Below are 22,107 nucleotides of genomic sequence, written 5' to 3' on the forward strand. Positions count from 1 at the left end.
TGTTTAGAGTTGTTCATCAAAATACATGGTTTTGTCATCATCAAAAAGGGGAGATTGTAAGATCAAGATTTGGTCATGTGGTACAACTCTATGTTTTGATGATAACAAGTATTTATTTGTGGATGAACAACTACGATACTCTAATGTTTGTCTTGAGTGTTTTGACAAACAGGTTCTGATTCTGACACCAGAAGATATATTCGTCAGAAGTTCTGAGGATCAGAAGATCTGAAGATCAGAGGATCTGAGGATCAGAGGATCAGAAGGATCAGAGGATCTGAAGATCAGAGGATCTGAGGATCAGAGGATCAGAAGATCAGAGGATCAGAAGATCTGAGGATCAGAAGATCTGAAGACCAGAAGCTCTGAGGGACCAGAGGCTCTGAAGGTCTAGAAGCTCTGAAGGTCCAGAAGCAGAAGTTACGAAGGTCAGAGGATCCAAGCATCCCTCTGACTCTGATCACCAAGCTTCACAAGTTCCAACACGAAGCATAACTCTGATCAGAAGTCATTGGTTAAAGGCAAATGTCTCTATCAAGAAGTACAAGAGCAGTGTACTATTCTGACAAGCCTACCTACCAAGGTTCAGCCACAGCAGGTTCTGGAAGTTCCAGAAATGCCCTCCAACGGTCATATTCTCTCAACAGAAATATCCTTTGCACCTTGGACTATAAAAGGCTGAAGAAAAGAAGAAAGCTAAGAGAGAGAAACCAAGAGCTGCAATACAAGAAAAGATTCAAGCCTCTACTTTCTTCATCGGTTCTTATTTAGTTTACACTCAGCTTATTTAGAAGCAAACCTTTGTAAACACCAACCTCAAACAGTTGTTTGATTTTCCTTAAGGGACCGGGTAGGTCAGTATCCTTAAGAAGACTAAGAGAGTGAATCTTAGTGGTGATTCCTTTAGGAGATCAAGGTTGATCGGATCCTAGAGAAGACTAAGAGAGTGAATCTTAGTGTGAGCTAAGTCAGTGTATTGTTAGTCACTTGTATGTTTCAAGTGCAGTTGTAACAATTATCTGATTAGTGGATTGCCTTCATTCTAAGAAGGAAGAAATCACCTTAACGGGTGGACTGGATTAGCTTGAGGGATTTATCAAGTGAACCAGGATAAAATACTTGTGTGCTTCTCTCTTCTCTCTATCTTTACCATCTATCTTAGAGAAACCGAAAAGATTTACTTTAAATCTTAAGGGGAAAGTTTTTATATTGAAAACGCTATTCAACCCCCCCTTCTAGTCGTTTTTCACACCTTCACGTCTATCATCCAGGATGATGTTTTAGCCTCTATGACTTCTTCTTGATTTGAATGAAACCGAGTTTCAAAAAAAAACATTAGGGTATTAATTGAAGAAATTAATGAAAGTGATTTTTTTTTGGAATTTTAGTTATCACTAGGATTCCAACCCTAAACCTGAGAAATTGGGTTTCATCAAGTGACATTTAGGCCACCCATGCTAGTAATGAAAGTAAAGGTTGGAAGTGAAAAAAGTAAGTACAAGGTATATTGTTCTTCATTTTTTATTTATATTTTCTTATTGGCGTTCCAAGGAATATTGTTCATCATTTTTTATTTATATTTTCTTATTCTTATTCTTTATAAGAGAAAATGTTAAACATATAGAAAGAATAGATCTAGTTTCGAAAAATTGAAGAAAAAAAAAAAGAAAAGTTAAAAACCTAATTCAACGTGGCGCTCTTGATCAATTTTTTACTATTCATATAAACAAAGTAGAAAAAGTTTAATAGGTGAAAACGTGATAGAACAACCACGTATAAAATAGATTAAATGAGTTAAATATCTTATCTATTGAAAGTGAAATATTAGAATAACTTGATTATAAAACTCTGATAAATGATTTCGCATCTCAAAAACCTAAAAAATTAATATAAAAAATAAATATAATAGCTTATATGATATATTAAATTTCTTTAAAATTCTTATGAAAAGGTAATCACTTTAACATTATTTTCACTTTAAACCTAAAAATATATCTAATACACTGCCCTGCATCCATCTCAACGTGGGTTGGAATCTAGGGTGGAGCAGCAAGCCCAAAATCCATGAGATTGTTCATTTGGAGAAAGTCCACATGCTGATTAGGTGCAAGAGTCACGAAGATGAGACAAGTAATTTTGAGGAATATTACACAGTCAGCTAGCAAAGTCTCGATCACGAGCCTCGCATGGCCCTTCTTTGTACGTGTCCACAAGGAACGTGCAAATGTGCTACAGATCATCCTATATGGCTATCCTCCATTGGTTGCTTGCACGTGTCAAAGAGTACTGCAACCAAACTATCATCGTTTTATATAATCCCTATAGTTCAGTTTCGGTCAGCGTTGGAGTTAATAAGCTGTCCAAAAAACAATTAAGTTGCGGTATGCACCAATAAGTTGCACTTGCATGTTGCATTTATGAAATGCTCAAGACATGGCAGTTCAAAGTTTCACATGAGTTTATCACCACTGATATTTTTTTGCAACCAAAGTGCGAATGAATATGATTATATCGATCAATAAAAAAAATCTCAGATATATATAAGATGCTAGAAGACATTCGTGAGTGAAGCTTACTTAAGAATAAGATGCTAACAACCAATTGAAGCCATGGTCTCAAGGCGCTTTCTCGCAGTGGGATTAATTACTTTTACATTGGATCCTGAAAAGTTTAAATGATAACAGAGTTAACACTTTTAAGTAACAGTCAATGTCTTTGCCAAAAGCATATGTCCATTTTCAACAGTTATTTGACCGTATTTATAAATGAGAAAAGGTTGTTGGAGTTTGGTTTGACCCAATCCGAATAAGCAAGGAAAAAATAAAAAGGCTAAAATGAAAATAAAAGAAAAAATTCGAAATTTGGACAGCACAGTGAGGAGATCCTGCATGGGTTCATAATCGGGTAGACAGGTTGGTGAATGAGTTGGTGGGTGACGGCAGAAAAACAAGTACTATTCCTTCTGACCAAGGTAATTTAGACAGAAAACAACAAAAAATCCCTTTTCATAAAAAACTTTTTTTCCCTAATAAATTATTAGTATTTTCATTTTAAAATGACAAATTTTAGTGTATTTTGAAATTTTTTTGGGTGTGTAACTGCATGCATTAAGTAATTCAATAGGATTATTATCATGTTATTCAAGGTATATACTACAACTTTTAATTTTACTTTACTTATGAATTAACTTACTCTCATAAAATTCATTTTTAATGAAAAATGGACAAGTGCCGGAAACAAATGATGGTGATGAAGATGCGCGTGAAATGAGAATTGGTTAATGGATGAACAAAGCTCAGAAAACACACTTCCAAATCTCATGTCCCTAAGAATGGAACACTGCATTAGTATGATAGAACAAAATCAAAATTTTAACCGGTACATGAATCTTTATTATTAAACCAACTCATCATTTTGGGTATCACACATTGATCTGGCTTAAGGTAACAAACACCTTTTAAAATTTAGTTATTTAGTTTTGAAATCATTGTTGTTTCTCTAATTTACTATGCTGCTGTTAGTTTACAAATAGTTTTGAGACTAGTAGCTATTTAGGTCGGCTGAGAAACTAACGTAACAATTCTCTAATCAAGCGATTACTTGAAACAATGACTATGTTTCTCAATGTAGGTTCCTAAGAAATTCTAGCAAACTTAGTTATTGCTATTGAAAAGTTTGTATAGAAATGATGATCACTAACTAAAGTAAGACGAAAATGGATAAAGAAAAATTTAAATGGCTGAAAGTAAATGATATAAAGTTGAATAAATAAAGTGTTGGAAATGTAAATGACTGAAAGATTGTAAATAAATCTTAGAGCCTGAAAAGTAAATACATTGAAATAGAAAGGAAAAGATAAATGCGGTAAATTTGTGATTTGATTGATTGATGAAATGTGTTGTTGTGTACGAATGACTCTTCCTCTATTTATATCGGCAAATTTGGCTAACCTACACCGGTTAATAACTTTCGGCACTACCAGCATTTTTCGGCATAATTACATTTCGTGGATTGTGTTGAGAGTTACTTCCTCTGATCAACCTAGAAGCTTTGGTTAAGTCATGCTTCTTGCTTCGGCTGGTTCTTCAAGCGTTAAATGCTTTCCCTACTTTCAAGGGACGAGCCACTAGCTGATTTTTGCACGTGCAGACCTTCTAGAACATTTACAAAATATCTCTATCATGAGCCTGAGGCCTGTGTACCTTTCTTCGATCTTATCAAAGTTTCAACCTTTAGCCGATTCTTGTCCTACTTGATCAGCCGCTTGCATATCCATTCGACTAAAATCCCACGTGGCTCATCTACCACACTAATAAGTTGAATGTTTTGACTATTTTCTAGTCGTTGCGCATTTTTGGGTGCCAACAGCTACCATTATATATATTTTTTATAGTAGCTACCATTATATCCTTGCTCATTACCAAATCGGAAATAATTTGTGTACATACAATAGTAGGAGATATACTTCCAACATATCTTTTAGTGATGGTTTTTAACAGCTGCTACTATGCTAATAACAGTCTTTAAAATCTGTTGCGAAATGATATGTCAAGAAGATGTCTATTTTATTTGTTTGCAGTACTCTTACCAAATTGATGATTCTTTTAAGAAGGCTACTTCAAGTGCGAAAATTCCTACAATTTTGTTCCAAGCTCAAGTTTGAGCTCTTCGAATGTTAGCTTAAGTGGTAAGAGTTAAGAGACATAAAGATTGGGAGGGAAGATGAAGAGTGCAAGGGTCCAGAGTTTGAATCTTAAGGAAATATTAATTTACTAACATTACTAATAACTAACATTTGCCTATAAAAAAATTGGAATATGATGAATTTAGTGGATTTATTCCATTCTCATTGAATATTAACTTCTATTTTAACTCTCAGATTTTACCTTTCTTTGAATAGTTCCTATAGGGGGGAACTTAGGGGACAGAAAGTCGGAGGCAAATCATGTTGATGTATAGAGAACATAAATTCAATTGCAATGATTTAAGACGCTTAATTAGTAAGTCAAATGCAAGTGTACCCTGTTTTTAACATTATCATAATTGATCACTGGAATCAGAACACAGTGAAGAAGGCATCGCAAACTAAACGCTCCCTTAAATCCCAATAATCATTCCCTATATATAGTGTAGCGGCTTGGAGACAAGTACTATTGCTAAAGGTTTTTTAAAAGGAATGGAATCTAATGAATGAAAAAAAGGCAAACAGCAAACCAAACAGATAAAGAGAAGCCTTTTGTTCTTCATGTTATAAAATAATTACCCCGCGCTAATGTTTGGTAAATTGCTCAAGAGTTCATGACACCTGCAACTCCTACTGTGGCGGTTTAATTAAACTTCTCACTTTGTGGCGGTTTAAAACCGTCATAAAAAGTGGGTGCCGTGAAACTATAATAATAATTCACGCATCTCTATAAGTATTTTTTTCACTATAACTATTAGTTTTTATAGTTTTGAGACTAATATCTTATCTTACTATCAATGTCCTAAGTGATATGAGGCTAGCTAATAATTTTTTTTCCTTTATAAGCAGTGGCGGAGCCAAGGAGCCATCGGGTCCGTGGCACCAACCAAATTTTAGAAATTGCATTAATTATATAATAGATAGCAAGAAGACAATGGGTAGTAAGATGACATATATATATATATTGAAAGAGGGACATAGCCTCCTACTTTGAACCGCACGTAAAAAGAAATATTGGAAGAGGGGCATTATCTCATTTTCATTTCTGGTTTATGACCTAAAAAATTATACTATGCATCTTTAATTACAATCGCTTATAATTGTTAATATTTAATTTGCTTCACTTCAACACTGTCGTTTTGCCTCAAATCAAAAATATTTTTGGATGTACATGTCACAAAAAATTCTCATAATTAAGCATTTGGTGATCACCCCCTGAAACTCAATTGTTGCCTCCGTCACCACTGTCACTGTTCTTAAGAGTTTGAAAGCTAACTCTCAACCATTTGTTTATAGGGGACGGAGCCTATATAAAAATTCTATTGAGATTTTCAATATTATGTTTATTAAATTTTCTACAAACACGGGAATTTAAAATGAAAACATAAAAGTATGATGACGGGTCTTCCAGAAAATGAGCTAGGCAAACTTCTAATCTAAATAAATTAAACAAATGTTTCTAAAGATTAATCTGAGATTTAGATAATGGTTCTTGCGGCCTCTTAAGTTTAGTGGTTCACAAATTAGAGTCTTACGTGTTCTTTAAGTGTGAAGAAACACTTATTAGCGTTCGTGGAATTTTTTCCAACACTTTGCATGAGGTTCAAGTTAAAAAACTAGAACACAAGTTATTTGATGAATACTTCGATGATAATGCTTGCTCCGGTAAGCACGGTTCAAAACATGAAAATAGGAATAATTAACAAGTTTTTTTATATGAAAATGGTAGAACAAGAGCACCTCCAAGCTACTGGGTAGGGCGTTAGTACAGTGGCATGCTGGCCAGTAGAGGCCACTTCTAAAAGGAGTGTTGGGGATCTCCTTGAGGAGGGTTGCCCATCAACTGAGATTTGACTGACCCTAGGGCGATTCGAACCCTCAAATTATGGAGATGTAAGAACTAAACCCGGAACTTGAATTTAGTTATGCACTTATGCTAACCCATGTTGGTGAATGAGTATTGATTCAAATAACAAGAGTGAATAAAAATCTTGAAAGTAAAAAGAGTAGGAACGTGGATTATATTGCATTAAACAAGTAAAAAGTTGAAGAAAATTCATTTACGTACTTACATTCTTGGTAACCATTGTTGTACTCTACGTAGTACGTACATTCTTGACCGTTTAGAGATTTTTAGTAACTAGATGTCCAACATTAATTTCTGAGTTACAAAGTCCCATTTACCGTACTTGAAGAAGTTATTAATAACCACTAGCTATAGATCCTACATATATTGTCGTACACTTGACATCACTATGAAGCACATAAAAAATGACTTCCATGAAATTGCATTTGAACTTGAGATGGTACCTTCCCAACCTTGGATACCTCAAACCTTTACAAATGAGTTTTTCTCTTTACGAGTTCGAATAGAGCTGAAGACTTTAACCTTGAGTTGATCTTGAAGAACTGAATTTGGCTTTCCTTAGAACTTGATTTCGAAGCTTTGGATGCTTTAGAATTCTTCAAGTGGTTCTTGAGTACTTTGATTTTGAATTTAACTTTAAGCTCTTGAGTGTGGATTGATTTTTTGGAGCTTCTCCATTTTGAGTCGCCTAGATGATTTATCTAGATTGATCTTGAGATTTTCAATTACACCCGATCTTTTAAAATTTCAAACTACTTCTCAAGGTTTGCCTCTCGAACTGATCAGGGTCTTTCGCACTTTGAACTAATGATCAAAACTTTCACTTCGAGCTAGTCTTAAGGTTAGTACTTGAATTAAATTGTCAAGCCTACCTTTGAACTAATCAATGAGGTCGGTCTTCAGCCTAATTGTAAAGCTCTCTGCTTTACTTGAAATATATATGGTAGAGAGAAACTCTAACGAGCAAAACCTAAAAGAGAAAATTAAAAAAAAATTAACAGAAGAAAGTAAAATTAAGCTTCTGCTAAGCTTCTTTTGCTATCTCATTAATCTCAAAGTAATACAGTTTATAGCTTCTTAGGATAATGAGAGCCCTACCTGCGGCATCATCTCGCTTCTAGGAATATTTTATAATATAAAAAGATAACTTTACATGGAAATAAAGTGACTAATACTAATTATCCATCCACTTGCTCTATCATTATACAAAGTTTCTGTCCCGCCCGACGAGTAGCGCCTTCTATTATTCTTGCTTCCATGTATCAGAATGCGATTAGTTAGTTTTGTGTCTCTGTCAATCTTCCTCTTATAAAAAAAACACATTGATGAGTGAATTCATTCATTTGTATTGTACTTACTTATTCCATTTCTTATTAATAGTAACAGGCTTTCTTCACACCTTAAAGATTCCTAAGACATGCTCTTTTCATACTCATTTGGGCCGTCTCAGGCCCTACTACTTGGTTTTTGGTCCCAAAGATCTCAGCCCACTGAAATCGCAATTGGCCTTTCTTAGTTGGATTCGCAGTCACCGGAGCCATAATCACCAAGCTTTCCCTCGGTTTCTCTGGTAACTCTCCTCCTCAATTTTCTTCTTCTTTCTCAATCTGATTTGCCTTCACTTTCGTATTCGCAGAGGAGGATGCTAACAAGTCAAAATTCGTTCAGGCGCACAACAGGTAGTAAGTAACACTTCTCTTACCAAACCCTAGCTTTTGCTACATTCTATCTGATATGAAATCGAAATTTGAACGCATTGGAGTTAATTCATATCTCTGGTTCTTCGCGTGCGAGAAATCGAATATGCTAGATTTTTTATTTTGCTTTGATTTAGGTTTATTTTGGTCCTTGTAGCAATGTGATTTCCTTATTGATTTGATAGGGAAGCAAATGTCATTGTACCATTCAATACTTCATCATTGACAATAGTAGCAATTCAAAGCTCATGATCATTTTCGACATTCTTTCTTGGTTCAGTTCTTTATCAGCTCCATCTCTGTCTAATGTGAAATGTCAGCTCCATTGATATGGCTTTAATGAAATGCTAAAAGTGTGTTGGCATTTAAACTTGGTTGTCACTCATGTCTTATATTGTGGATGAGCATACAAATTCAGCAGTTAGTTTGATTTGCTACTAAATAGAAGATACTGGATGAGTAGTGGGTTAATGGGTTTGGCAAGTGGTGATAATTTGTGTGTACTATTGGTTGGTCTTTACTTTTTATAATGAGCTACCAAACAAATTTAAAAATTGCAACACATTCGCATGCAAATTTTGGACATATAATACAGGCATGGATGTAGCAAACTTGATTTCTTTTTCAGCTAAATTTTTAAATATTATATAAAAAATAAGAGAGTATATATAATGAATAATTGATTAATAAGTATTTAAAATTTTCATCTATCAAAATCTTGTATGTTGCGTTCTAAGGTAAGCTTAAGGAAGAAAAGTACAAAAAACAAACCCTAGCAGAGTACTAAAATAGCAAAGATGTAATAAAAGGGAATATTCTCATTAATGGTCATAAAAAGTCTCTGGTACAAGGTGATGACCTTCCCTTTTATAGAGGGGTATGGTCATGACATGGACTTTTCCTACATTTGGGCCTGACAATCAGGGCCCAAATCCCTATGCACATAAGACAAATCCAAGAGAATCTTCCAGCTGGCTTACGGGCCCACTTAAAGGGGGCGAGAATCCTCGGTATTTCGTCAATTCCCGCCATGTCTTCCTTCGTCCAGCTGATTGCTTGTTTTGGGCGGGCATGGAGGTCTTTATGTCCCGCCCAGTCCATTGTCTTATGCTTCTTCATAGTGCAACACAGTCTACATTACTTTTTCATTGTTCTGTCCTGTACTTATGCATATCATGATATCAAACTGCTCACAGTTATATGAGTTTATATCCTGTGACTCAGTAATAGAAGTTTATATCCTGTGACTCAGTAACTTGTGCTGTACTCTTCTGTTTCTTAAGCGGTCCTTTTGATGAAGTATCAAATGCATCCCTCAAGTTGATGAATATAAAGTATTAGATGGACAGTAAACTTGTTAATTTGTTACTTTACCAAAGTGTGATGTTTTGGTTTCAGAGATGATCGAGATTTTAGGTTTGAACTTTGAAATGATCAGTTGATGATGCAGGGATCAATTTATGATGATATGAATAATTTTGCATGAGACTTGGTTTGCTTATTAATTGTTACCAATTTAATTGAGCAACTGTGTAATAACTATCTCTTGAAATGGTTCTTCAACTTAGTTTGTGCTCGTATGTTTCTTAGGTGACTTGTGAATGGAAGAATTGCACAAGCATTGCCTGTTGTATCACATTTGTTAAGAGTGGTTTGCTTGTTCTAGTTTTACCAATGGTAATAAGAGGGATGCTAGAAATACACTCTCTATGTTCATTTTTCCTATTTTGGAAATCTTAATAGGTCTGCAAATTCCTACGACAGTTCTGAGTTAATAGATTCAATATGATTACTTTAATGTGATAATTATCGTAATTAGAGTTTCTGTTTTGCAATAATGCCAAATTATTGATATTAGAGAAACTAGTCATGTATTTTTGGGATTTCTTGCAGTTTTCAATAATGTAATCGATATGAAATTCATTTATGTCATGAGTGCATATTTGGCATTCTGTCCTCAACTAGATTCCAGCGTGCTCCGTCGTCCATTTTGCACTCTCTCTCCTCTCTCTCATGCGGCCTTGTAACATTTTCTGAGGGAGCATTTCTGTTTAGGATCAGGTTTGGATCCTTTGGCCCTTTTTTGTTTTTCTTGGTTTGTTGAATGTTTTTGGAAACTTTTCTTAAATAGATAATGTAGAGGAAGAATGCGCCTGGGCTTGTGATGATAAGTTGGGATTTTCTGTGGGTTTGTTCTTTGTGAACTTCAATTTGAGTTGTTGTCAATTAAGGTTAAAACTATATTTGGTCAATTGGAAGTACAATTTTAATTAAGGTTAAATTGAGATTAGTAATAGGGTTAGGAATTATGGTTTTTTGTTTTATTTTTAATTAAAAATTTAATTTATCTAATTATTAATTATACATGCAGAAATTGAATTTAATAAAAAATTACACATACGCATGCCACATCAGCTTTAGTTTGCCACTAGACAAGGTAACCTAAGCTCCATCTGTAGGTGTAGGTGAAGATTTTTGCCAACTCTAAACAAAGGGAGCCTCAAACTATCATGGACACTCCCCTGTTTCACCTGGTCTCCGGTCTTGGTGGTGGACGCAGTCCCTCAACATTTTTTCGGAGCAGGTTCTCTTGGAGCTGAGGGAAGGCGAGGCAGGGGTCCCATCTTGTTAGCCTGAAACCCCCAAACCTTCCTCCCCTCTTCCACCTCCGGTTGTCTAGTTCACATCAGAAAACCGGTTTGATCCAAACTCCAAAACCCAAACTTGTTGACAAAAAATTCCAAACTAGAGAATAAAAAACCTAACCGCATTCCCCATTTCCCCTTACTGAGAAGCCAACAAGGACTTCGAAGTGAGGTAGAAATACTACACACATCTTTGGCCGAGTCGGCGCAACCATTATCGCCTGAGCCACGCTTCTGAGAACCAACAAACAGGAGCGATTCCTTCTCATCGTCAGCTACTCAAAGGTAGTTGGTCTCAAAGATTCCACCATTTCAAGCTTGTATTCTTGCACGGTGGGGTACATACCCACTAGGTCACATCAGCCACGCTGTCGAATGTAACATCCCGACTTGACGACTGGCCTCACGATAACAACACGAGTCTTTTCAGTGCGCTTTGTCCTCACTCGCGAACTTCCCGGGAAAACTTCCCAGGAGGTCACCCATCACGATATTGCTCCAAGGCAAGCACACTTAACCATGGAGTTCTTATCAGTTGGGCTCCCGAAAAGAAGTTGCAACTTGTTGTCATGAGTAGTACCAATCAAATCTTTTATGCCCTCCTCAATTGTATAGTCCATCCCTACACAGTCTTGGAATACCTCTTGTTCGGGTGTGAGATCGGCTCATTCCTGTGACCCTCCGCCTAGAAGCCTGCCAGGAGCCGCTCCTTGTCCGTGCCTCACTACACCGGCGATCACTCCCCGCCCTCGTCAGCCCCGGGTGTCACAGGCCCACCAACTTCCGCTTGGTTCATCCTCGAACCAAACCGTACTGGGAGAGGTTGGCTCTGATACCACTTGTAACATCCCGACTTGACGAATGACCTCACGGTAACAACACGAGTCTTTTCAGTGCGCTTTGTCCTCACTCGCGCACTTCCCGGGAAAACTTCCCAGGAGGTCACCCATCACGATATTGCTCCAAGGCAAGCACACTTAACCATGGAGTTCTTATCAGTTGGGCTCCCGAAAAGAAGTTGCAACTTGTTGTCATGAGTAGTACCAATCAAATCTTTTATGCCCTCCTCAACTGTATAGTCCATCCCTACACAGTCTTGGAATACCTCTTGTTCGGGTGTGAGATCGGCTCATTCCTGTGACCCTCCGCCTAGAAGCCTGCCAGGAGCCGCTCCTTGTCCGTGCCTCACTACACCGGCGATCACTCCCCGCCCTCGTCAGCCCCGGGTGTCACAGGCCCACCAGCTTCCGCTTGGTTCATCCTCGAACCACACCGTACTGGGAGAGGTTGGCTCTGATACCACTTGTAACATCCCGACTTGACGACTGACCTCACGGTAACAACACGAGTCTTTTCAGTGCGCTTTGTCCTCACTCGCGCACTTCCCGGGAAAACTTCCCAGAAGGTCACCCATCACGATATTGCTCCAAGGCAAGCACACTTAACCATGGAGTTCTTATCAGTTGGGCTCCCGAAAAGAAGTTGCAACTTGTTGTCATGAGTAGTACTAATCAAATATTTTATGCCCTCCTCAACTGTATAGTCCATCCCTACACAGTCTCGGAATACCTCTTGTTCGGGTGTGAGATCGGCTCATTCCTGTGACCCTCCGCCTAGAAGGCTGCCAGGAGCCGCTCCTTGTCCGTGCCTCACTGCACCGGCGATCACTCCCCGCCCTCGTCAGCCCCGGGTGTCACAGTAATGTAAGACCCAAGTTTTTAAGTTTAGAATAAGTGAATAAAATTCCTATTCACGATTATGTTTGATGTATCGTGAAGGGAAACCTGAACAAGAGTTTATTGAATGAAATAAATTTTATGAAGGAGAAAGTTCTGGAAAAGTCTAAGGATTGTATCAAAATCGATAAAAGTTATAGCACGACTAATATTCGCCTAAACCTAAGGCAAGGGCACTAGTAAATAGCTAATTTACACTTAAAGGCACGATGGAAATTAATTCAAAAAATCTTCAGAGAAATGTTATAACTTCTCTTGATCGTCTATAAACAAGCGTTTCGATGCGAAACCCTAGAATGTACGAACGTCCGATTCCAATCCTCGGAGGTTTGCCGAAACTAAAACCCTGATAGTTCAAGAAACCTAAAATGAACGGTTGATGAAGACTTTTTCTATTCGGAGCTTCAAATGAAGATTCCACACGCGTACACCCATTTCTCTTGATGTTTCCAATCTTTCTTCAGAAGGAAGTTTTCTCTTCCGACATTCACTCCAAAAAGTAGTTTTTCGGGTAAAATAGATTTACACCGACTTTGAATCGTTACCTTAATTCCAAGAAACCTCTTTTGAGTTTTGGAATTCTGTCGCCAAAACCTATCTTAGAATTCACGGAGAATGAAGCCGGAAAAATCGGAATCGCGAAATTTTCATTTTTCCGCATTTGCCAAAACCTATAAATAACAAGAAAATGAGAAATTTTCACAAAACTTACCCATTTTCTTTCCCCAAACCCGCGAGCAACATAGGAGGAGGAGGAGAAGAAGATTTTCGCCGTTTCTTGCCCGATTGCTTCACAGTTCGTTGCTACTTGAAGACTACGAGGTATAGATACTATCCTTCACTTCTGATCGTCATTTCTGTCGTCTTCTTCTATGTCTTTCTGTGCTCAAAGTTTGGAGCTTTTTGTAAAACTGTCCAAATAGCTTGATTTTAGTGTCTAAACCTCTTCCCTACGTGCCCAAGAGTACTTCTGGCGAATTACATTTTGTCGAATGTCGTCGAAATGCCGCTGGAATTCATTTCTATAGGAAATACCCATTTTTAGGCAAAGATTCATCCTTTAAGCTGAAAACTATCGACTTAGCTTAGTGCTAGTAGGATTAGTCGTCATAAACGTCGTTGTTGACGTCCCCATCCAATTTGTTTTTCGAAATTTCAATTTTGAAATTCTGAGCTAAAAATATTGACCAAAATACCCCTGCGACAGTTTTCGATCCGATAATTTTTCCGAGTTTAGATTCACGTTAGTTACGACTAATAATAACCTAGAAACCAAGTTTGATCGAAGAAAAGTCGGCGCACACAATTGTTGTGTGTGGCCGTGAGCTACCCTAGGGGAGGAAGAAAATTTCTTTTTCGAAAACTTGTCCGATTTCGTTAGATTATCGTACCTCGGAGTATATGCTACTTCGTGTAACCTTAGTAAGTATTGATTGCTGAGTTTCTGACTGATTATGATGGAATTCTGTGGTTTTTGCTCTAAAGGTTCTTTTGAGGAATTTCTCGAAGAACAAGGCGTGGATTGTGAAGGAGCGTTTGAGGAGAACCCTGGAGGAGCTACAGGTGAGGGCTACTCACGGAACTATTAGCTAATGCTTTAGGTGTCGACGCATTCGACTTGATTTACTGTTTATGCACTTGTTTGTGTTTGACTCGGAAAATGTTTTCTGAGGCTTCGGCTGACAATGATGATTATTCATCTATTGACTGTTTTTGGAGTTTGAATCACATGCTATGTGCTAAATGGTTAATCTAGGATGTGTGATATCTGCTCTATATGCTAAGTGCTACGTGGTTAATCTAGGATGTGTTGATATATGAGCCATGATTGTTGGACTGTGCTAATTTAACTATGCTATTACACATATATCTGTGGTGCTGGAGAGTGAGGATAACGGGCAAGTCATGCCAAACTTTTATGAGGTTTTTTTTTTGAGAAAGTTTGACGGGACGAACGGAGTTCGGGCCTTGTTATTGTTTTAGTGGATCGAGACATTCTCTGGGAATTACTTGGGATTACGGGATCTTTGAAACTCATAGGAATTACGATAAGACTAAATGGAAACTATTTTTACAAGGAAAATTCATAAGATATTAAACAACCTCTAAACCTTTAAATAAAGATAATAATCTCGGATGCAAGCTTAGGATTGAATATTAGTTTTGGAAAATGAGAAGTGTCGTCTAATCCAAGTTTTGGGGAAACTGTAAGTTCCTGAGTATGTCGATACTCCTTCGCTCTTTGAGCAGTTTGTTTAGCCATCCAAGGGATGAGCCGAGAAGCTTCACTGAGGCGTGAGACCTCGTGAAAAGCATGGATCTTCACTGAGGCGTGAGACCTCGTGAAAAGCATGGAACTTCACTGAAGCGTGAGACTTCGTGCAAGTGTGTAAATTCACTGAGGCGTGAGACCTCGTGAAAGCATAAAACTTCACTGAAGCGTGAGACTTCGTGATTGTATAAGACTTCACTGAAGCGTGAGACTTCGTGAAAGCATTGATGACTCGAAGAGTTATCGTGAGTGATTGCACTCTTTTTATGATTAATTGTATTTTGTCGCAGAATCGACATTCACCTTAGGGTATTCTTTTTAGAGACAATAAGTTAGTTAGAACACGTGGCGACGTGTCGAGTGAGGTCGGAGACGTTGTTTGGCTAATCACTTTGCATTCATGCACTCATTTTGAGGTTAATACACGGCGGGATATCGGACCTCGGTGGATTCCAAAATGGTCATAAGACCCGGATTTCCATATAAGAACACTGCGGTGATTCTTAGTAGCAGACGGAAATGGCAGACCTTCGGGTTCACTGCTGATCTGACTACACACTTTGTGTGGTATAAGAGACACGCGAGCAGAAATGGTCCCACCGTGGTTGGTGCTAGGGCTGACTCATTGATGCCCATCCTTCCGGAATGCATCTTGTCAACCGACTTGCATTTCACACAACATGCATACTAACTTAGTCGCTGAGTGTGATTGATACTTGTTAAACCTATTTGATGCATGCTAATTGTTATTATCGTCTTTTATATTCATTGTGAAATATACAACTCTAGGATGCTATCTCTAACTTATAAACCTAAGTGGCTACTCCTTATCTTTACCTATTAGATTTATTATTTACATAATTCTTTGGAGTTGACCCTCGCGTCTTCTGTGTGTGCTTTAGCGGACTACACCCATTGTCAGATGTCCATGGCGGACTGGTTTACGATGGTCCACCCTTCGGGGGGGACCCGGTTTGAGATGCTGGACCAGGATGGCCCCGGTTCATGGGTGGTCGACCCCGCTGGCCACCGTGCGACTTATTCGGGGAGGATTATGGAGGACCGCGTCGACCGACTGGGACACCTGACGGAGGGAGTGCTGAGGAGGTACACTGTGAGCTTCAACTTGCCACCCGGCGTGCACTGCGGACCAGGAGTAGGAGCACCATCACCACCGTCATCTTCTGATGATGAGGACCCCTCGGAGGAGAAGCCTGTGGGAGGGACTTCTGCGGAGTCCAGCTCACCCACTGTTGCTGTCATCGATGATTTTGGCTCGAGCCCTAAGCCCGTGAGGCCAGAACAGGAGCGCATCGGGGTAGCGAGAGGAGGTAGGATGGTGTACATAGACTTGGTCGTTCTGGATTCAGATTCGGACGACGATCACGCTAGCATGTAGGATTGAGTGCTGGTGTGGGCTCCTCGAGACATGATTAGTGTAGGAGTAGAGTCTTAGCTCTGACCGTCACGTTTCTATTTGGGGACAGGGTAGTTTCCTGCCGATAGCTTTTTGTGTGGTTTCTCTACGGAAATCACAGAGAGTTGGTTGGACTAGGGGGTCTTGTTTTAGGCCGTTTGGGCTAACTTATTCTCATTTTTTAGGGATGGTGTTGCGGACACTTAACTTTTCCTTTGGATTGTACATATTGCCTACGGGCGTTACATTCTACTACTTCCCGTCACTGGAGGATACTCGTGACGTGGTTTGTTTCTTACAGTGGGGGCTGTAAATATTATTGTATATTAGTTCTGTTATCTTTTGTTGTCGAGTTTCATTCCTTTCAGTCTTTAATTTTATCATCAATATCGGAAAAAAAAATATTTACGTTTTTCCGCTTTAAGTTTCTTTTTGGTTACTAAAGTGACGCCACCGAAATCGGGGTGTTACATCGAACTCATTGCCGCCGCTACCTTCCATCTCGAGAATTAGCTTCCTCAGGGGTAAATGAGGAGGGTGAGTCGGTGAGACGTGATATTATGTTGAATGTTCATATTTGTCACCAGGAGTTCATACTAAATAATATGAATAAAAATGTTCACATCAAAATTTTCACATAAAACAATTGATAATTATTCAGTCATTCTAATTTATCCTAGGCTTGACAATGATTTCATAAGATAGCTTATCAATTATTTTTTTCAGATAATTAGCAGTCATGCTTTACAAATCAGAGCACAATTAAAAATATTTTATATCATACAAATCGTGTTCTGATCTTTCGTACAAAATAGCAAAGCTCTTTTATAAATGTATGTCTCATGAACAAGGACTATACTACAGTGAGAGCAAAGTAGTGAGCAGAGCACGGTTAGATTCATAACTTTAAGAGGCATAGCTTATTAATTTTAACCATGCATTTCACCTTATATTGCAAACTTCTATTTTGTCACAATTTGTTGCATTGATCTGTATATAGCATGTTTTGATCAGGTTATTTTTCTCAGAATCAATTATAACATTCAAAAGCTATTCACATAAGTTTCTTCCTGAAAATAAAATGATTTTATCTTTATAATCAATTATAAAAAGATTTCCAAACATGTATCATATCATGTCGTGCATGCCATGCGACTTTGATCCGGAAGTTGTGTACTCTACACTTGCTACTCTAGACTAATATAAAGACTGAAAAAAGCTATATCGATAGAAGTGTAGATAAGATTAGAAACTTAGAATATGCAAACAGGTGCTTGATATTTTACATTCTAGACATACCAACTCCCTATCTTATTGGATGCTTTTGAAAGGAAAAGCACTGCAACTACACTCAAGAATAGAGACTATTACAGCTGTGTCCGACTAGGGTATTAAGATGCCAAAAGCGTAAACGTGCAATGCTATACAGAGTTAATTGGACTATATCAGAAAGTAGGTAGTAGTACTAGTACACATGATATGAACAAACGAAATGTTGATTGGAAAAAGAATCCTGATTAGCCTGTTAGAAAATAAGTGTCACTTGCAGGGAACACCATGCTTTCTTCATTCATCACCCAAAGAGGATCTGAAGAATACTCCCATGATGATGGAGAAGGCATTGGTGGACAAGAAAAGTTGCAGCCTTCTTCACTGTTCTCTTCTGAAAGATCAATATCTTTCCATATATCATCCATAGAGATTTCTTGTTCAGCATCATGATGATTTCCCCCTCCTACCTTAACTTGGGTTGAACTTGAACCTACCATAGCAGGATGACCATACCCCCCTGTGTCATAGAAACTTTCTTCTCCAGCCTTTTTGGAAGCATGTGAATAATCCTCCCCATGATTGTTGTTTGAGGATATTGAGGAAGGTGTTGGGGATGGAACTGCTGATGATCCTTTCTTTTTCTCCTGAGCCTTCTTCCTCATGTGGGTTCTCCAGAAATTCTTAATCTCATTGTCTGTGCGCCCAGGTAATTTGCTAGCAATTCTTGACCATCTGCATGTCTCGAAGAAGTTAGCGTATGTTTGGAAATCCTTTTACATAACATGCTAAAGGCAATTTTCAATTATGAGAAGAAGTGCATGTTTGGAAATCCTTGGATTCTAAATTACAGGAAGCTTATGTTAGTAGCTTTTGAGTGTTAGAATCGATTATAGGAAAAAAAATATGCTAATACAAACATGCAAGTAGCTTCTGGATGCTTGAGTTGATTCTAAGAAGGCTTAATTGCACTTTTGGTCCCCCAACTATTGTCTTCCTGCGAAAATCGTCCTCAAACTTCAAAATTAGCAAAAAATGTCCTCCAACTATACATGCAGTTGCACTTTTGGTCTGTCGTTTACCTTCCGTGAGAAAACTAACGTGAGAATCTGATGTGGCTCCCTCACGCGTGTCTCACGTGACTTTCTTCAGAGAGCTTGATGACCGGACAAGTCACATGCTTCTCACGTGACTCTAAAAGGCTCCAACGGTCATCTCCCTCCTCCATCCTCTTCTTCACCATGGAACCCTTTTAGAGTCACGTGAGAAGCAGGTGACTCCAGTCATCAAGCTCTCTAAGAAAAGTCACGTGAGACACGCGTGAGGGAGCCACATCAGCTTCTCACGTTAGTTTTCTCACGAAAGGCAAACAGCGGACCAAAAGTGCAACGACATGTATAGTTAGAGGATGTGTTTTGCTAATTTTGAAGTTTGGGGACGATTTTCGCAGGGAGGCAATAGTTGGGGGGCCAAAAATGCAATTAAGTCTTCTAAGAAAAATAAGTTGATTCTGTGCTAAAAGTAACATTTTAGTGCTAGAATCGATTCTGAGAAAAATAAGTTGATCCAAACATGTTATAAGTAGCTTCTGATTGCTAGAATTGATTTTGAGAAAAAATAAGCCTGTCCAAACTCTAAACATGCTAATATGTAGCTTCAAAGAGTCAGAATTAATTTTGCTAAAAAATAAGTTGATCCAAACATGCTAATATGCTATAAGTAGCTGCTGAGTGTCAGAATTGATTCTATCAGAATTGATTCCGAGAAAAAATAAGATGATCCAAATATGCTATTGGTAGCTTCTGGATGTTGTAATAAACCGATGCAAATATGCTATTAACTGTGAATTAGAAGCCTAAAAGTGATATGTGAAGAAGACATAAAAAAGACATGATGATTACTATTAACTAGGAAAAAACAGATTACAATTTCTGCATATTCACAAACCTGTTTCCCCATTTGGACTGAAGTTCCAGCACCATGCGCTCTTCCTGGGGTGTCAGCTTCCCTCTTTTAAGGCCAGGATGAAGATAATTAACCCACCTTAACCTGCAACTCTTACCTGTTCTATTCAAACCTACAACAAAGTGAGATAGTTAAAAAGCTGCTTCTTCCATAATCCAGCATGTTCAAATAAGCATTACCTATATGTTACTGTCTCCCGCCACCTTCAAACCTGATACCATAGATATAAAGTCCCATCTACGGTCTCCAAACATTCCAACAAAGGACACCAGCTTGAAGTCTTCCTGTTCTGTCCAGGGACCCTTTCTGAATTCCTGTTGAACCATTTTTCCTAAGCAAAGAAGTTCTGAAAAGAGGAATGTTGCTATTTCTGAAGGGAAACTTTCTTTTCTCCACTTGATGACTTATGGGGACCTATCCAGGGTATAGTAGTATTTATATAGGATTTTTTTGTCACTGTCTTTTACAATTATTAATATATTAAGCAACTTTGGATATCCACCGTTCATGTGGTCCTCATGCTCATTCAACCAAGTGGAAACAAATCAGCGTAATTGATCAATCTGTCGGTGAATAGTTATTGTTGGTGACATGAGCACTTGATAAAAACCAAGTTACTAACTTGGATTCATTTAGGAACTTATCAGACAAATTTTATGTTTTTATTACCTTGACAGGTTTTAATTCTCATTGTATAGGTGCCTTGAGCTACTACAAAACATTAGATTAAGCGCCAATCTGTATAATAGATTTTCTTTTTTGGTTGTATATATGTAAATGGTTTCTTGATCCTTAATGAATAATCACAATCCTTTATTTTCTTCCACAACTTTTAGGTCTAGGTCAGCAACTCTGGGTGTTCGCGGTGGCGCTCAATTTTATGGATTAGCGGGGCATGGGCAGAGCACGATGGTGGGTAGTTATAAAAGGCACTTTAACGCTCAAATCAAAGAACGTGTTTGGAAAATATGAAGGTTAATGGAATGAATAGAGTCTACTTGAGCAGTTGTTTGTTCTAAACCACACATATATATATATATATATATATAGTGTCTAGTTGGTCGTCTCTATCTAGCCTCAAGGTGGTAACCGCATGTTTACATGACATAACTGAAAGCCCTCGTCCCAAACTGTTGAAAATTTAAATGTGAGTTGAGTCTCACATAGTTAAATATGAGTGAAATGAAGACTTTATAAGAGATGTGAACCATAAATTTAAGGTCTTAAGGTTTTTGATAAAAATGTAGTGGTCAAATGTGTTGATAAATTGGTGCGTGGTCTTATGCTTTGGACTCCCCATTACCCCATACCTCGCCAACAATAATCACATAACCATAGTTCTAAGCGTTTGACTAACTTGGTTTCGTTGGCTTATTAGAGTAGTTTTACTTCTGTCTTCTCATTATCAAACTAAAGCTCGACAGGGTTTTGATTCTTAATATATCCACGATGGCTTTGTTGGACAAGACAAAACTCATTTCCATAATCTCTATGATTTGAAAGGAATTAGTCTTTGTTTATCTGCAGGACAAATCCCTTGGTGCAGAAATCTGGATTATAGAAAGGAAGTTTAATGAGCTCTGAGTGAGTCGATTACAATTGCACACAGTGTTTAAATGTTAATGATAAGACATGAAAATAGTGGTAAGAGGAAGTAACCAAGTTTTCTTGCATGTTTTGTTGGAATATTGCGTCCCTTCTCTACTGCAAAGGCCAGTGCAGAAAACAAAAGAGAAAGTAGAAGCAGACAAAACTTTGAAGAATAGGAAGAAATCGTTAATATGTTTTGCAAGGCAAACTTTTACTCTCAGATATAATAATGGAAATGGAGGGTGAAATATATTAATTAATCCCGGAAACTATTTTTGTTTGTTTGCATCCATGGTTTGTGTGTGGTGCCGGAGTAGCAATAGGAGTGTGGCATCATGTCTGGCAAATAAATGATAAAATATGATTGGGGAATCACATAACAGGCATATGCTTAAATAAGATTTTGCCAATGAAAAATACATGTAATTAGAAAAATGAAATAATGGCCCTACAAATATAATTTGCGGGGGTTTTTAAAAGAGAAAAAATTTGATGCACCGACGGTGTAAAAAAAGTAAAATTTTTTTACACCGTCAACCAATCAGATTTCAAGGATGTGAGAAAATCTCTCTTTTCATTTAATTTCTTTACTTGACATGTCACATCCTTGAAATCTGATTGGTTGACGGTGTAAAAAAACTTTACACCGTCGGTCCATCAAAATTAAACTCATTTTGTTGTTCAAGGGATGATAAATAATGGGATATTCCAAGTTGCTGGATGCGACCAAATGAATCTATGGTAATAGAAAAAGATTGGTCCCCACATACACCTGAAAACAAAGGGGAGGGATAATCAGCAAAGACAAGACAATGTAAAAATGATATATCTTAAATAAATTTTAAGTAAACCATGAATATATGAGTTATAATTTATTCTAATTCTCATTTTGATTTAACTTTCTAGCTATTTATTTTTTCTTCTTCAATCATTCATATTTCTTACTTTCTCTATATGTTCTTCTT

General features: G+C 37.7%; 2 protein-coding genes across 11 annotated transcripts; one reads left to right on the forward strand and one right to left on the reverse strand.

Annotated features, from left to right (window-relative positions):
• Positions 1 to 7,964: 7,964 nt before the first annotated feature.
• On the forward strand, positions 7,965 to 16,656 carry LOC130743356 (uncharacterized). 9 transcript variants are annotated; one of them, XR_009021446.1, is made up of 4 exons: positions 7,965 to 8,233; positions 10,142 to 10,309; positions 14,115 to 14,192; positions 15,804 to 16,656. XR_009021446.1 is itself a non-coding variant. In XM_057595574.1 (2 exons), exons 1-2 carry the CDS (start codon positions 8,194 to 8,196, stop codon positions 16,298 to 16,300), a joined length of 534 nt encoding a protein of 177 aa, XP_057451557.1. In that variant the 5' UTR covers positions 7,965 to 8,193; the 3' UTR covers positions 16,301 to 16,656. The 9 variants fall into 9 exon arrangements, 1 of the variants encoding a protein (XP_057451557.1); XR_009021444.1 differs by having other exon boundaries at positions 7,965 to 8,230; XR_009021445.1 differs by lacking the exon at positions 14,115 to 14,192 and having other exon boundaries at positions 7,965 to 8,230.
• Positions 16,657 to 17,542: 886 nt separating this feature from the next.
• On the reverse strand, positions 17,543 to 19,960 carry LOC130743355 (transcription factor MYB48-like). 2 transcript variants are annotated; one of them, XM_057595572.1, is made up of 3 exons: positions 19,764 to 19,960; positions 19,535 to 19,664; positions 17,543 to 18,322 (listed from the first exon to the last, which is right to left on the reverse strand). In XM_057595572.1, the coding sequence occupies exons 1-3, from the start codon at positions 19,876 to 19,878 to the stop codon at positions 17,836 to 17,838; spliced, it is 732 nt and encodes a 243-aa protein (XP_057451555.1). In that variant the 5' UTR covers positions 19,879 to 19,960; the 3' UTR covers positions 17,543 to 17,835. The 2 variants fall into 2 exon arrangements, with proteins under 2 accessions (XP_057451555.1, XP_057451556.1); XM_057595573.1 differs by having other exon boundaries at positions 19,732 to 19,871.
• Positions 19,961 to 22,107: the final 2,147 nt, after the last annotated feature.

This window comes from Lotus japonicus, chromosome 3, assembly GCF_012489685.1.
Source record: "Lotus japonicus ecotype B-129 chromosome 3, LjGifu_v1.2".
NCBI lineage: Eukaryota > Viridiplantae > Streptophyta > Magnoliopsida > Fabales > Fabaceae > Lotus > Lotus japonicus.